Source organism: Calidris pugnax, unplaced genomic scaffold (assembly GCF_001431845.1).
Source record: "Calidris pugnax isolate Ruff unplaced genomic scaffold, ASM143184v1 scaffold7, whole genome shotgun sequence".
Lineage (NCBI taxonomy): Eukaryota > Metazoa > Chordata > Aves > Charadriiformes > Scolopacidae > Calidris > Calidris pugnax.
Genome location: NW_015090762.1, coordinates 1,761,971 through 1,777,620, shown reverse-complemented (window position 1 = coordinate 1,777,620; position 15,650 = coordinate 1,761,971). Strand labels below are relative to the sequence as shown.

The 15,650-nt window shown below is 58.1% G+C and overlaps 1 protein-coding gene across 1 annotated transcript; it reads right to left on the bottom strand.

Moving 5' to 3' along the window:
• Positions 1-4,957: 4,957 nt before the first annotated feature.
• On the bottom strand, positions 4,958-13,499 carry LOC106887820 (proline dehydrogenase 1, mitochondrial-like). Its single transcript, XM_014941606.1, has 12 exons — positions 10,731-13,499; positions 10,242-10,391; positions 10,034-10,098; positions 9,533-9,649; positions 9,307-9,386; positions 8,975-9,056; positions 8,589-8,681; positions 8,334-8,480; positions 7,982-8,157; positions 7,797-7,895; positions 7,323-7,411; positions 4,958-6,008 (listed from the first exon to the last, which is right to left on the bottom strand). Exons 1-12 carry the CDS (start codon positions 10,735-10,737, stop codon positions 5,821-5,823), a joined length of 1,293 nt encoding a protein of 430 aa, XP_014797092.1. The 5' UTR covers positions 10,738-13,499; the 3' UTR covers positions 4,958-5,820.
• Between the last annotated feature and the right edge of the window lie 2,151 nt (positions 13,500-15,650).

Sequence of the window (15,650 nt, the reverse complement as noted above, 5' to 3'; positions counted from 1 at the left end):
TGGGATGCAGCTATCCTAGGGGTCCAGCAGCCCCAGTGTCCAGGTGACCTGGGGGTCCACAGCAACTTCAGGTGCCTGACAGCCCCAGGATCTGGCTATCCTGGAGGTCTGGTAACCTCAGGTGTGTGACAGCCCCAGGATCTGGCTGTCCTGGTGGTCTGGCAGCTTCAGGTGCCCAGGAGTCCCTGGAAGTCCAGCAGCCCCAGGTTCTGGCTGACTTGGGGATCCAGCAGCTCCATGTGCCCAACAGCCCCAGTGTCTGCCTGTTGTGGGGGTCTGGCGACCCCAGGTGCATAACAGTCCCAGGGTCCAGCTATCCATGGTGAGCCATGGCATCTCCATGTGTCCCAGGTTTGCAACAGCTCCTGTCCCAGCCTGCTGGGAGCCAAGTGGTGCCTGCAGTAGAGAGGCCAAAAGAGCATGACCCGGAACAGGGACAGAAGGGCTTCAGGGCAGACACTGGTTAACCCACCATAAGGACACAGCTGGGAATTGTGGGGACACACTGGGCATCTACAGTGCCTAGTAGGCACCTACACCTACTCCACACTCCTAACCCAGCAGGGCAGCCCGGTCAATAAGCCCCTCAGCCTGACAGCACAGCAATACTGAATGGGTCAGGCCTCCCCTGGCCACCAGCCTGAGCCAGCTGGCTTTTCAGCTTAATGGTCACTACAAGAGATGGCTTGTCTGAGCTCCAGGGACATCTGACAGCTGTATGGTGAAAGCAGGGATGGAGGACACCTTGGCCATTTCCCATGTTGTAGCAGAAATGCAGCTAAATAGCTGTATCCATCTCCTGCCAAGCGCTGGCTGCGTCCGAGGAGCTGTGGCAGGGTGTATGGACAGCGTGCAACTCCTGCGGAGCTGGATCTGAGTCCCACACCCCCGGGATGTTCCTGTGGATGTGGAGCCTCCATCACAGTAGGCATGATTTGGACAGCATCCTTCTGGAGAGAATTAGGGAGTCCTGGTGGTGTCCAGAGCACCTTCCCAGCTCAGCAATCTCTCCACAAGCAAAAAGTAAATGAGTTTGGTGGGTTCTCACCACCAATGTCCTTCTGTGTTTGCAGTACATGAGGCTGATGTGCAGGGAAGGTTTCTTTCCCACTCAGACAAGAGGTTCACAACGGGGAACCTCTCTGGTGGTCTTGCCAGTAGGAATTATTTTCTTTTTGCAGTCATGTGCCAATAAATGTCCCTGCAAGAGTCTCACTGACCTCCCAACACCCAGCCACAGGCAGTAGCTTGTGCAAAGTGCACAGATGGTTTCCAGTCTACAGTCTACATGTCCCCTGCAAACATGCATTCTTTCCAATGGCTTTCAGAGACTGCCCCAGAAGCCACCCGACAACCTGCAATTTTTGATTTCTGACATCCTGGTCCAGTGCCTTGTCCAGCCAGGTGCAGGGAGCCCAGGTGCCCCACGGCCTTTGCACGTGTGATGCCCCAGCAGGGAGCAGCCAGGACCCTCTGTGGCATCAAGTTGGGAAAGCAAAGCTGAGCGTGTTCCTCCTTCCCACTGAGTGACACTGGCATCAGGTCACCGGCGGGGACTCGGATGGCAGTGACCATGCCTGAGATTGCCTGTTCCCCATTCCCTGTACCATGGGTGTGGAGGGACCACATTGTGGCTGACCATGGCCCTGGCAGCATCTTTGGCGCTGATGGTTTGCTGATGGTTTACCCAGTATAGCCCACCAGTTTTCCTTTTCAGACCAGAGCTTTCAAATGGACTTGTGAATCGGGTAGCCCTCCGCCTTTTTCCCCTCTGCAGCCCCACCACCTTTCATGTGCCCCCAGTCCCCTTCCACATATTTGGCAGCAGCACCAGGAAACACCATCCCTTGCCCTGCTCCCCCTTCCTCCACGTCCCTGTCTCCCAGTTCCCCCTGTCCTGCTTGCAGACCTGTCTGGAGGGTGGTCCTTGCAGAAATACACGGGTGGTCCTGCTCAGCCCCCACAGCTGGTGCAGAAAGGGCAAGACCGTGGTGACCCAGCTGTGTTGAGGCATGAGGAGTTCTCTTGGGACAACTTGGCCCTGGGTTGAGCTCAGCATCCCCTTCTGTCTGGGAAAATGGGCTGGGAAGAGGGTTAACTCCAACGTTAGGCAAGGAGCTGGGCTCAGCAGTCACATCCCGTGGCAGCCATGTCCACCTGGAGCTTCGGCCTCGCTCTGGCTGTTTCCATAACCAGGATTCTCTTCCTCACCACCTCCCCACAGTGCTGAGAGTGCCTGGTGCTCCTCTGCCCTGCTCCCGAGAAGCCAGGGTGGGCTTGCACCCCCCACCCTCCCCACAAAGCTCTTGCTTTGTGTGAGGATGTGTTTGATTTTGACTGTTTTCTGGCTTCAGTAAACAGCCCTGTCTCCCTTCCTGCAGGCAGGGAGCAGCTCCTGTGCTGCTCCATTTTCACCTGATCTAACCTGTGTCAGGGCAGGGGTTGGGCTGTAGACGGGGAGATAAGCCAGTCCCTTGGCAGATACTGCTGGTTGGTAGCCAGAGGCTGGAGAAGCTGCTGAGGATGCTGTGGGGAGGAGGCGGAGGGAGGATTTCGGGTGCTCACGGGGGTGGCATGGTCTGGGCAGACTGGTGCTGCCAGGGCTGGGGCACTGCACAGCCCCTGGGTACCAGCCACCCTCTGGTGGCCTCCCCCTCCATCCCAGCGAGGCCGTGCCCCGTGAGCACAGCTTGATGCTTTCCATTACAACACTGTTTGCAGTTCATTTTTCAGACTTCAGGCTGGAGACACCACGCCAGGTGCTTGCCTCCTGTTGCAAGGAGAAAAGCAACCCAACACTATAGTATTTCCAAACACAAAACTAAGGGATAAAAATACATTGTTTTGTCCACAGTTCAAAAATCCCTGCTGCTGTTTCAGTGGGCAGGAACGCCCAGTGGGGACTCATATGACACACAGAATCACAGAATGATATGGGGTTAGAAGGGACCTCTGGAGATCATCCAGTCCAACCCCCCTGCCAAAGCAGGTCCACCCAGAGCAGGTCCCACAAGAACATGTCCAGCAGGGTTCGTAACGTCTCCAGAGAAGGAGGCTCCACCACCTCCCTGGGCAGCCTCTGCCAGGGCTCTGCCACCCTCACAGGAAAGAAGTTCATTAGGTGGAACTTCTTACATTCAAGTTTGTGCCCATTTCCTCTTGTCCTATCCCTGGGCACCACTGGAAAAAAAGACTGACATCATCCTCCTGACACCCTCCCTTTAAGTGTTTATAGGGTTGATCAGATCCCCCCTCAGCCTTCTCTTCTCCAGACTGAAAAGACCCTCAGCCTCTCCTCCTATGAGAGATGCTCCAGGCCCCTCATCATCTTTGTAGCCCTCTGCTGTCCCCTCTCCAGCAGTTCCCTGTCCTTCTGGAACTGGGGAGCCCAGAACTGGACCCAGTGATCCAGATGGGGCTTCACCAGGGCAGAGCAGAGGGGGAGCATGACCACCCTCGACCTGCTGGTCACACTCTGGACACGAGGTGTTGGTCACCATCCCGCTGGGACATGGCAAAGGTCTGCTCCTCAGACATGCCCCCTTGGGCTGCTCACAGCGCTTTTAGCCTGAGGTGGCCGAGCTGGTTGCTGCAGGGATATGGGTTCCTTCCCCTTGCAACTCCCCCTGCTGCTGTAGCCAGCATCCTCACAGCCAGCGCACTGCAGCACCGTCTACCAGCCTCGCCACCACCATTTCGTGCCTTCTCTTCCTTTGGGACAAGCAGAAAGCAGCTTCCAGCAGCAAGAGCTAAAACTGAACGGGGTGGGGAAAGCCTGAAACACAGGGAGGGGTTTTTTCTGGGCAGAAATAAAAGGAGCGGTTACTGCTTTCTGGCTGAGCACAGGTAAAGGTTGCTGGGAATCCAGAGATTTGGGGGATTTCAAGGGCATCCAGTGCCTCAGGTAGAGAGGAGGCAGCACCCTGCAACCCTGACCCCTGATCCCCTGCTAACAGCAGCACTCCCCCCCCCCAGAGACATGCTGCAGAGCTGCCTGGAGCTGCTCCCGTCCTTTCTGTCTTGGAAAGAGGGCTGGGGAGGGGGTTACCTTTAAAAAAGAGGGGCCATGAACAGATAGATGAAGCTGCTGGCATGGAGGCTGCAGCATCTGCTCCTGCAGGTGCCAGAGGGTCTTTGTGGAAGCCTGTGGTGGGCGAGGGCTGCTTCTGCATCCAGCCAGCCCTGGGTCCAGCCGCACTGGCAGAGCCCAGGTCCTGGGGCAGCAGCATGGTCCATGCCATCACTGCAGCATCCTGTACAGGCCAGAGAGGCAGCCCAGCACTGGGAGTGCATCTGCTCCCCTCCCCAAAATTCCAGGAGCCCAGCTACTGCCTGCACCAGCACTGCCTTTTAACACCAGCAGTCCTGTCCCTCCAGCCACACTCTCTGCTCTTCCAGGTTTTTTAAGGCATAGCAGCCTCAGCTAGAGAAAAGGCAGGCAATGAACATCTCTGGAAAGCCTAAACTTCGCCTGTTTGGCTTGGGGGTGGCTCACCAGAAATGGAGGGAGAGGAGAAGAGGACTGACCCTTGGGGAAAAAGGAGATGCTGCATCAGCTGCTGGGAAGGGAAGCCCAGAGATACTTGTGGTCCTGCAGAACCCAAAACAAGCCCAGGAAAAGCTGCCCCTAATTTGAGGCAGTGAAAACCTGAAGGATGCTTGTCCCCCAGAAGCAGACCTCAGGATGGGGGGAGGTTCTCCCACAGCTGCCACCACCCCTCTGCATGTAGGAGGATGCTCCAGAGCTCCCTCCAGCACAGACAGCTCCAAGGCTTCTCCATTCCCATGCTTGGAGAAGTTTGGCCTCACTGGGTACAGCCCGTCTCTGGCTCCTTTCTCCAAGCCCTGGCCCAGGCCAAGGAACATAGCTGGAGGTGGCTGAGAACCCCCACTTTGAGACCAGGGCAGTGAAGCAGAGCCCAGATGGCTGCCCAATAACTCCAAGAGAGAGACAGGAGCAAGAACAGTTGTGATTTAATCAACACTATTCTCAGCAAATCCAGTGTAGAACAGAGCTGAGCCACGGTCCAGCTCCCAATGCTCCCACATGGCCACCACCCCTGCCCACAGTGGCCAGGGACCACAGCCAGGGCAGGAACAGCGCAGGGATGGGCCAGCCAGCTCCCCTCGCCCCTCCTGCCCCACAGGATGTGGGCCTGAGGATGGACAACCCTGGGCAGCTTTGACTCTGCTCAGCCCAGTGGGACGCGGGGAAGAGCCTGGTCCTTCCCAGGACCTGCCCACCTCTGGTCTGTGCAAAGCTGGTGAGCAGCCAGGTAGTGGTTGCCCTGGGACAGGCAGCAGGGACTCATCCCGTCCCCAGTCACTGTGGTCTCTGCTTCAGCATCTGCCTCCATGGAGCTGGGAGAGACTAAGCCCCTGACAGAGGCTAGAGGACCTTCTGGCTGAGGCCAGCTTGTCCTCCAGGCACCCAGCCCACCTTGGACCTAACCCATGGCACAAAGGAGGTGGCCAAATCTCCCCGTGCCAAATTTCCCCACATGGGGAAAACCCTGGGCAAGCATTCACTGAGGCAGGGGGGCTGGCAGGGGGCTGGCATCCCCCTGAGCCCAGGGCATACACAGCTCAAAATCCCCTGGGATGGCGGGGGGACATCCCTCGGGGCAGTGCCAGCTGGGGCAACCCTACAGTAGTGACTTCCAGAAGGTGGCTGTGGTTTCAAGCATCAACAAGGACACGTCCCCTCCCAAGGCAAAGGGTGCTGGGGGGGGCAAACTGCAGCAGAACTAGGACGGGGAATGGCAACAGTGGTTACAGGTGAAGGCACAAGAGACCTCGGGCTGGACGCCACGGTTGGGGTTAGTGGTTGGGGCTGAAGAGGCTGCCCGCAAGGAGCCGCCTCTTGAATTCCCTCCAGAGAAGGTCCCGCTCCCGGTTCGCCCTCTGCATGAAACCCCTGTTCTCCTGGGCCCGCCGGGACAGGTAGGGCAGCACCTCATTCACCGGGCCATACGGCACGTACTTGTAGACAGGGAAGCCCGCCTGACCTGGAGGGAGAGAGGCTGATCAGGGAAGTACCAAGAAAGTGAAAAGAAAAAAAAAAAAAAGGAAAAAATCAGGTAGAGAAAAAAACAGGGAAAATAAAAAAAAAAGGGGAAAGCAGGGGGGGTGGGGAAAGGAAAAATCTGAATAAAAAAGGGCAGAAGAAAATGGAGGGGGAGGAAGGAAAAAACAAGGGGAAAAAAAAGGAAAAAAAACACACAAGAAAAAAAAAAAAAAAAAAGGAAAAAAAAAAAAAAAGGGGAAAAAGGGGGGGGGGGGGAAAGGAAACATCTGAATAAAAAAGGGCAGAAGAAAATGGAGGGGGAGGAAGGAAAAAACAAGGGGAAAAAAAAGGAAAAAAAACACACAAGAAAAAAAAAAAGAAAAAAGCCTCCCTTACCCCCAGCGCTCCGTGCCCCACGGGCTGTGCCAGGGATGGGGGGGGGAGGACACTTCCCCCCGGCCCAGCACAGGCAGCTCGGGACGGCGCTGGGGGGAGTGGGCCGAGGTCACCGGGAGCCCTGGGAATGTCGGCAGCCAGGGCCAGGCCAATTCAAGAAGCATTCAACCAGAATCATCAAGTTAACACATTTTTCCAGCATGACCAGAGGAGGCTGCAGACAGGCAGCCAAGCCCCGCTCGCAAGGGGAACTCCAGGACAGAGAAGCATCCAGGCTGGACATCTGCCCGGCCGGCCTCCTGCTGTGCTCCTGGCCTCAGGGCCCCGCTCCAGGCACCAGGCTCCGTCCCCGACCCCTACCTGGACCCTCACGTGTCCCCTCCGTTCATGCCCCTGGGGCTCTGCTCCACCGCCTCGGCCAGCGGCAGAGGACAAGGTCATCCAAGAGCCTGTTGCCACCTCACAAGGGGAGAGCCCAGGGCTCGGGTGCACCTCCAGCGGAGCAAAGCAACACTCCCAGACCAAGGAGGTACAAGAGGGGTTTGCTAAGGCCAGGACCTGTCTCTGCCCCATCTAGGAGTACTCTGAGCTCAGCTCAGAGTCCAAAGCAGGAATCTTGCTGCCCAGCCATCAGTCTCATGGGGCCTCCAGGAGACAGATGTGATTCTCCATCTACATCCTCATCTACATACTCCCAAAAACCCTAGGCGGGGGACAAAGCGCTCACACAGCTGGGGAAGAGGCAACAAGGCCCTGTCCTCAGCCAGTCCTGCTCTCTGACAGCCCTGCCTTCACCAGCGCAGACCCATAGTCCAGCTCCATCTGTCCTTCAGACCCCACAACAGCTCCTTAGGGAGGTCTCAGGGGTCAAGGTGGGGCAGAAGCACGTCTGCCAATGCCCCCTGTTCCCAGCACTCACCCAGGGGGAAGGTGATCTGGTCACACATGCCCAGCAGCTGCCCAAAGCACACCTTCTTCTCTGAAGGATGGATCCCAAGCTCCATCATCCTGCAAGCCAAGCCTCATGTTAGGGAAGAGTGGAGACAGCAGAACACACAGGGGCAGCACATCCCACCAGAGGAGTGGAGATCATCTTCAAGTACAACAGCACAGCACTGACCATGTCCCAGATGGATGCTGGAATGCAAGGACTTGAGGGTTTTATTTTTAAAACAGCTTCTGGGCTGGGCCATGGGGCGAGCTCTGCAGCCACTGTGAGCTCCCACACTGCGCCCCAACTCCAAGCCCCAGTCAAAGCCCTGAGCACCAGGACCCCAATGGGTGAGCAGAGAGGATTTGAACAGTACAGCTCATCTCACGGCAGCTCTGCTGGGCCCCCATATCCCTCAAGTCCCCAGTCCCTACTATGATGTGCTGCCTCCCCAGCACCCACCTGCGCAAGGTAAACTTCACTGTGTCCTCGTTGTGAGATGCCACCATCACGTTGGCTTTCCGGCTGTGCTTGATCTCCTCCAGGACATAGTCCAGGCACCTGCAGGGTAGTATAGGGCTGCACGGTGAGGCCACTCAAGCCCATGGCCAGTGGGCTGGGAGGGAGAAGTATGGCTGTCCCTCTACCTGTGGTACATCTCGTTGGTTTTCTCATAGGTGGGGTTGATGGGATCCTCATAGCCAATCTGGGCTGCCCTCTGCCGCTCCTGCTCCATGTAGGCACCACGGACCAGCTTGGCGCCGAAGTGCCAGCCCTCCCGGCGTGACAGCTCCACATCCACCGTCACATTGTCATAAGCCTCCTGGGACCAGAGGGAAGAGATGGCACCAGGTCATTTCATCAGTGCCATGTCTGCCCTGTGCCTTCAGGCAGCCAGCCCTAGACTTGTGTCATCACATTGCCATGGCTTCAGAAGCCAAGGCTTCCATCCAGCTAGTCCAGAAGGTCCTTCCTGACCAGCCTTCTGCCACACCTCACCTTCAGGTAGCACTGGTAGGTGTTGAAGATGATCGCCCGATCCCTGTTGAAGCGGCGTTGCATCTCCAGGGTGAGGCGGCTGATGGCTGGCTGGAAGTAGCTCTGCTCTGCGTCCACCATCAGCCTCACACCCTTCTCCGTGGCTCTCTGGGGGGTGAATGACATGCAGGTCAGGTTCATGGTGCCGCTTGCTACATGCCTGCCCCTCGGCAGCGGCACCCATGCCCACCTCCCACAGCCCTGGCATCCCCCCACCTTGGCAAGTGTGTCCATCCGCTGCAGCATCCGCTTCATCTGCAGATCCTCCTCTTCAGTAAAGCGTGAGAGCAGAGGCTCCAGCTGCCGGGTCTGAAAGGAGAAGAGCTTTTGGCACCCTCATGTGGCCAACCCCTCCCAACCAGCCCCAGGAGACAGAAGGACTCCCTGTCCCATGAGCTGCTGCCCACCCCAGCTCCCCAGCACCCCCTGGCCAGCACAGCGTGCACAGGGTGACCACGCTGCCAACTTGGTGGCCACACATGGTGGATCACAGCATGGCCGGGCTCTGGCGGTGCAGCGACCAGTCAGCGCTGCTGCCCACCATGAGCCACCAGGCAGGGCCTGGGGGAGTGTACCCACACCTTGTTCCCCCAGATTCCCACCTGCGTGTTGGGGACAAGCAGCAGCTTGGAGAGCTTGGTGCGGCTGTCAATCAGGCTGTTCCAGTCCAGCAGGTCCACAGTGCTGGAGCAGAGAGACAGGTTCATACTGGTGTCTTGCAGGGGGGTCTCTACCGGCTCCCGATCCCCACCATCACACAAGGTGCACAGCATGTGCCACCCTGACCTGTCTTGTTACCTCCACCCAAACCTCCTCTATGCTTGGTAACTGTGCTGAGCCAGTGCTAGCCTTTGGAGACCTCCCCTTGCTGCTACCCCACCACCCCACGAACAGGGACAAGGTCCCCAGCGTCCCCAACCCGCAGGCAGCTTACCCACTGACACCCAGGTTCTCGCCCGTGAACCAGTGCTGGCTCTCCGCCTTGGTCGCGATGCCGAGGTTGGCCAGGGCCTCCTGCCACCAAAAAGAGCATCAGTGCCAAGGGGTCTTACTGCTCCAGGCTCAGAGGTGTCACAGGGCTGCTCCAGGACCTCCAAGGCCACCTCCAACAGCACATCCCCAGCAGTGCAGCCTCCTCCCTCAGACATCACCCGCCTTACCTGCAGCTTCTCTGCCTCCAGCTTCATCTCCACTGCTGCCCGCCCAGCCTGGCCCTGCTCCGCGGCCATTTGGTGGAAGAACCTCCGCCACTTCACCAGCACCTCCGAGAACTGCAGCTGCAGGGGCAGACTTGAGGTGAGACACCCAGGCTGGGGTCCAGCCAGCTTGGAGCCTCCTGTCATGACAGGGCTTTGCAAGACCATACCCAGCCTGAGGTAGACTCTGATCCATTAGAAGAGGACAGCAGCACAGAACCCCCACACCCTTATGTAGGGACCTCTAAACTTCTGAGCTCTTCATGTGTCCCCAAAAGTTGAAGCAGGGTCTCCAGAGTGGTGTTGGGCACACAGGGGACAACCTGTTGGCGCCCGCTCCTCTCTGCCATCAGTGGAGACGCCACTGCAGCAAGCCTGGCACCCCACAGCACCTGCCCCCCAAGATGCATCATCCATGGCCCTGACTCTGACCCACCTTGCCCTGGTCACAGCCCTGGCACTCACCAGGAATTGAGGTCTGCCCAGTGCTGTCAGCTTGATGGCCGAGAAGCCGTCCTCTGAGCTGCCACCTGGATGGAGCCACAAAGACAGAGGTAGCCTGACAGGCAGGGTGCTTGGGAAGAGAGGAAGTACCCGAGATATGATGGTGGGCTGCAGGGTCCCTGCAGTCCCCAAGCACAGTGGGGCTGCTCAGTTCACATGGAGCACTTACCTGAGGCGTCAATGCAGCGGAGGAAAGTCTCCATGTGCTGATCACACTTGGCCTCATCAGCATAGAAATACGTGCGGGCGCTGATGACCCCATCGCGGCGATCCCCAAATCCCCGATGGGCTCGGTATTGCTTCTCCCTTTGCTCCGCTCCTGGGGTGGAAGAGGATGGATGGAGATGGGCCATGCAGCCCTGCTGAGCTCCTACAAGCCTCCCTGGGAGCCCCTGCCATGGGTGAAGGGGAGAACGACTCTGGCTTGGACCTCAGAAGAACCCTTTGAGGGCTGCAATGCACCCAGCCTGCTCTGTTGCCCAAGCAAGGGCTGAGCCTTTGCAGAGAAGCAGGGTTGGCCAAGAACAGAGATGTTCATCATCCAGCTCATATTTTCAAGCTGTGGGATCTAGGTCCTTCCCCCATGCCAGGCCTGCAGCGCCCAGATCAGACGGACCTTCAGGCTATCTCCTGTCAGCAGGAGAGGCTGGTCACTTACCTCCCATCTCCTTCTCGGCTGCAGAGGTGCAGGAGCTAAGAAGAGAAACAGGGAAAATAAGGGCCAGGTCAGCAACCCCCCACAACCCCACAGTGGTGGCCAGGGCAGCTCTGAGGCTCCCCTGCTGCCAGCCTGGTGCTGGACCCTGCTCTTTCCTCACCAACCCACGGCCAACAGATCAAGCGGCTCAGTGTGAGCTCTGCTGGCAGGTGAGATGCCCCAAACCCACTCATGGAAGGCGTGGGGTTTCAGCGTCCAGGCAAGCGGTACCTGGAAGCAGCACAGGGAAGATGTTCTGTCCCAGGGTCCAGAGCTGCTCTCAACCAGCCCACCCCATGGCAAGGACAAGGTCAGCCCTGGTGGGGCTGAGTGCTCTGTCTCCAACCATGCCAGCCCATAGTCCTCACTCTGGTGACACCAAATCTCAACCCAATGTCTCCCCACCGTGCAGGCACCAGCAGCCAGACCATGAAACAAGGACCTCCTTCAGACTCAGGGTGCATTGAGCCATGGGATGCCCTGCTGCAGCTCAGCTGCCCCACGCTCCTCTGCCAACAGCTGACAAACAAGGTCTCAGCTTCAACTCCCACCGACCTCGGATGTAATTTCAAGCCCAAGCTCTTTGGCACAGAGATAACAGGGCTCTGACAGCCCAGGTGAACACGGGCCAAGTCACGAGATCCTCCTCGAGCTCAAGCAGCCTCCTCACTGACACCCTAAATCTAGCCCACAGACCTGAGGTCTCACCCAGGAACACTGCCCACCCCTGGAGAACAGCCCTAAGTGACAGCAGAGCCATCTCTTCCAGGAAATCTCTGCCTTGGAGTCACCGTCCCAAACCTGCCCATGCCCAGCAGTGGGGAAGCGTGCTGCCAGCCAAGAGCAGAGCTACCCATTCAGAGCCAGAGGAGTCGCACAAGAGAGCATGGCATGGCCCCAGAACATGTTCTTCTCCATGGAAACCCTGTGACAGGGATTAGGAGCTGCTGGAAGTACAAACAAGCAGAGACAAGCCCTTCCCTCCTGCTCTCCAGAGCCAGGACCAGCCCTGCTTTGCTCAAAGTGCAGCAAAGCCTGGTGTGAACCAGGGCAGGAGCAGCCAGAGCTCATGGGGAGCAGCAGGCACCACCTCTGGCAGGCTCTGCTCCATGATTGTGCTACTCTGAGGACAGGTCAAGCAGTCTTCAACCCCTGAACACAGAGGGTGGAGGAAAGGAAGAAGGGTGGGATGCGATGGCAAAGCCCACAGCGTCTGGTGGGTCCCCTCGGAGCAGACAGCACAGGGGAAGGCTGGACACGCTACTGGGACTCTGAGGACACGCGGAGAGAGATGGGTCCTGCGGGCAGGTCTCAGCCGCAGCACAGTGGGACAGCTCTGAACCCCAAAGCACACCTCACATCCAACACCTGAGGTGCTGGGGACCAGCAGCAGGGAGCAAAGCCTCCTCTGCTCACCCCAGGGTGAAGGCACACAACTCATTAGCAAATAGCACCCTTGAACTGGAAGGGTTTTGTGTTCCTGAAGACAAATGTGCCCTTTCCAGCAGCGTTCCTGCTGCATGACTGCACCGAGTCCTTCCTGCCCGATGGGTGCATCCAAAGCAGTGCCACAGGGCTTGCTTCATTGTTCTGCATCAAGCAAAATAAAGGAATTTCCTTCCAGCTGAAGAAATAGCTCTTCCTGCATACCAACTGCTTTCTTTGCAATATTAGTCTTGGCCAACAAAGCTATTCTGACACCAACCAAGTGCCACTTAACCCAGTTTGTACCTAGCCACCCCTTCTGCAAGTCTCCCAGAGGAGGACACATCTCCAGGCACTGGCCCAAAGGCTCCTGCTGGGCTGTAGCCAGAAAGGAGCCACCTGTGAGGCACGCTAAGGGCCTGGGGGAATCACACTTGCCCAAAGCTTGCCCAAACCAGCCCCTGAGTGCTGCAGAGCAAGTTATCAAGACCCGATGCAGCCCATGGGGTTGCTGGGAAGAGTAACCCAGCTGACACAGCAGACTTGGGCTTTCAGGAAGTTTTTGATCAGGCTCAAATAAACCACCTCAGGAGAAGCACAAAGGTCCCCTTGTCAGAAATAAGTAGGCAATAATCCATTTCGCCCTGGGGGTTACCAGGAGGGTGCCACGAGCACAGTGCATTTGCTTTGCTTGTCAGCAAATGGGTCTGGCAAAGGGGCCGAAGGAACAGCAGGGAGAAGCTGTCCCTGAATGACCACATCCAAGGGAAAACTCATGGTCACATGAAGCCCAGGCTGGAGCTATGGGTGATGCTTAAAACCCTGCAGGCAGGAATAAAGCAAAGCTCTTGGCAGAAGACAGTCTTCCAAGCCTGCTCCACGCACAAGTTGCCAGCACACACCAGCCCAGGACCATGGCAGGACCTGCTTGCACAGCTTCAAGCTAAAGAGAAACCACCCTGGGGACCTGCAGGACCCACAGGCAGAGCCCTGGGCACGGCTGGCAGTGGCACTGGGAGCAGCAGGAGGAGAAGAGGTGGCTCTGGGAGGCTGACTGATCAGGCTGGACTGTAAGCCCACACTGGGGCAGGAATCAGGTATCTATGCAAGAAGTCTCCAGAGGAAGTGAAGCCCAGGAGCTGCATGGCAGAGCCGGCCAGGGTGTCTGATGCTCAGGGGCAGGGTTGTCCTTCCCTGTGTTAGCACAACCCAACCCATCTCCTTGCTTGGGATGCCCGAGGCTGTAAGGGGACCAGGGACTATGACCACCTCCACTACAGGGGGGGGAAAAGTGGTCCTTGTGTCCTCCCACAGGGCGCTGCAGCCCATGCCCAGCCACAGTGGTGCCTCTCCACAGCCCTCCCACCCCTTCCCAAGCCCCCAGCCCACACCCTGCCCTGGAGCAGAGCAGCACCCAGGCCCTGCTGCCTGCAGGACGCTTTCCTCCCACCCTGTCACCCTGACCTGGCAGCAGCCTCCAGCACGTGGCCAAGGACAACCAGGACAGGCTGGCAGGGCGCTGGATGCCAGCCCGGGCAGGGCACAGCCCGCAGCAGCCAGGATAAGCTGGTACCTGCCCGTGTTTGTTGCTCCCAGCCAGCACAGCAGTGCCAAGGGGCAGCCAGGGCCCATCGCTGGGGAGGAAAGGGCATTTCCCTGATGTTATCTCCAGCTCGCTCCAGGAGAAGACGCTAAGCCCAGCACAGCTCTGCCCTGGGCGGGGGGGAAACAGCAGCAGATGGCACCAGGAGGCCAAAACCCCTGCTGCTGCCTCTGGTTTGTAGCTCTGCGTCCCAGCTGGCAGTGGAGCAAACCCCTGAAGTCCTCATGGAAGGGAAGGATGAAGTTCCCGAGTCCAGTGGCCTCAAGCCCTGGACCACTCACCCCTCTCAACATCAGACCAGCCGCATCCTGGCAGAAGCACCAGCCATTTGGAGTTTTGCCAATGAACAGAGCCAGAGCAATGCTTGACATGGCCCAGGGCCCCAGTGCAGCCCTTCTGGTGCCACCCACCCCTTCCCTGGGCTTTGTCCTTCTCCATGGCATCCTTGTGTGATCTCCAGGATGGCATTTTCCTCCCTCCCCACCAGTTTCATGGAACAAATCCTGCTGGGGCTCAGGCAGGGTGGCATCGGGGGGGTGAGGGGCTGGGGTCCAGCACATGGCTTTGCTGATCTCTCTTGGGTGGGAATGACCCTCAGCACATGTGGAATCACAGAATCACATGGGGTTAGAAGGGACCTCTGGAGATCATCCAGTCCAACCCCCCTGCCAAAGCAGGTCCACCCAGAGCAGGTCCCACAAGAACATGTCCAGCAGGGTTCGTAACGTCTCCAGAGAAGGAGGCTCCACCACCTCCCTGGGCAGCCTCTGCCAGGGCTCTGCCACCCTCACAGGAAAGAAGTTTCTCCTCATGTTTAGGTGGAACTCCAGTTTGTGCCCATTTCCTCTTGTCCTGTTACTGGGCACCACTGAGAAAAGAATAGACCCATCCTCCTGACACCCTCCCTTTAAGTATTTATAGGGTTGATCAGATCCCCTCTCAGCCTTCTCTTCTCCAGACTAAAAAAACCCAAGTCCCTCAGCCTCTCCTCCTACGAGAGATGCTCCAGGCCCCCCATCATCTTTGTAGTCCTCTGCTGTCCCCTCTCCAGCAGTTCCCTGTCCTTCTGGAACTGGGGAGCCCAGAACTGGACCCAGTGCTCCAGATGGGGCCTCCCCAGGGCAGAGCAGAGAGGGAGGATGAAGTCCCTCGACCTGCTGGCCTGATGCCCCCCAGGATGCCATTGGCCTTCTTGACCACAAGGGCCCATTGCTGGCTCATGGGCATCCTGTTGTCCACCAGGACTCCCAGGTCTTTCTCCTCAGAGCTGCTCTCCAGCAGGTCACCCCCAACCTGTGCTGGTGCAGGGGGTTATTCCTCCCCAGGTGCAGCACCCTGCACTTGCCTTTATTGAAGTTCATCAGGTTCCTCTCTGCCCAGCTCTCCACCCTGTCCAGGTTTTGCTGGACAGCAGCACATCAGCTCATCTAGCAAGGGGTCCCACACATGCAATCCCCAAATCTGCCTGGGGAGGGGGGGCAGGACACAGCAGCACAGCCCAGAGGGCTCACAGACCATCGCCACCCCCTGTGACCGGGCAGGACACGGGTGCATGCAGAGCCTGTGGGCCAGAGCCTCGGCAGGCACCTCAGGAAGGTGCTGGGTACAGGCCCAGCTGGCGCCAGGCGGGCAGTGATGCCAGCCCCACCACTGGCACAGCCCCACGGGGATGCTGAGCAACCCGCCTGCACCACGGCTGGGTGCCCGAAAACACCGCTGCTCTGCAACTTCACAAGAGCCATCCCCGTCCCCCCCCCCGGGGCTGCAAGCAAGGTATTTCGGAGGTTTTATATACTTTAAAAATGCAGTTTGGAAAAAGTGAGGCTGCGAGGGGCTGGGGGCAGCCCTGTCTC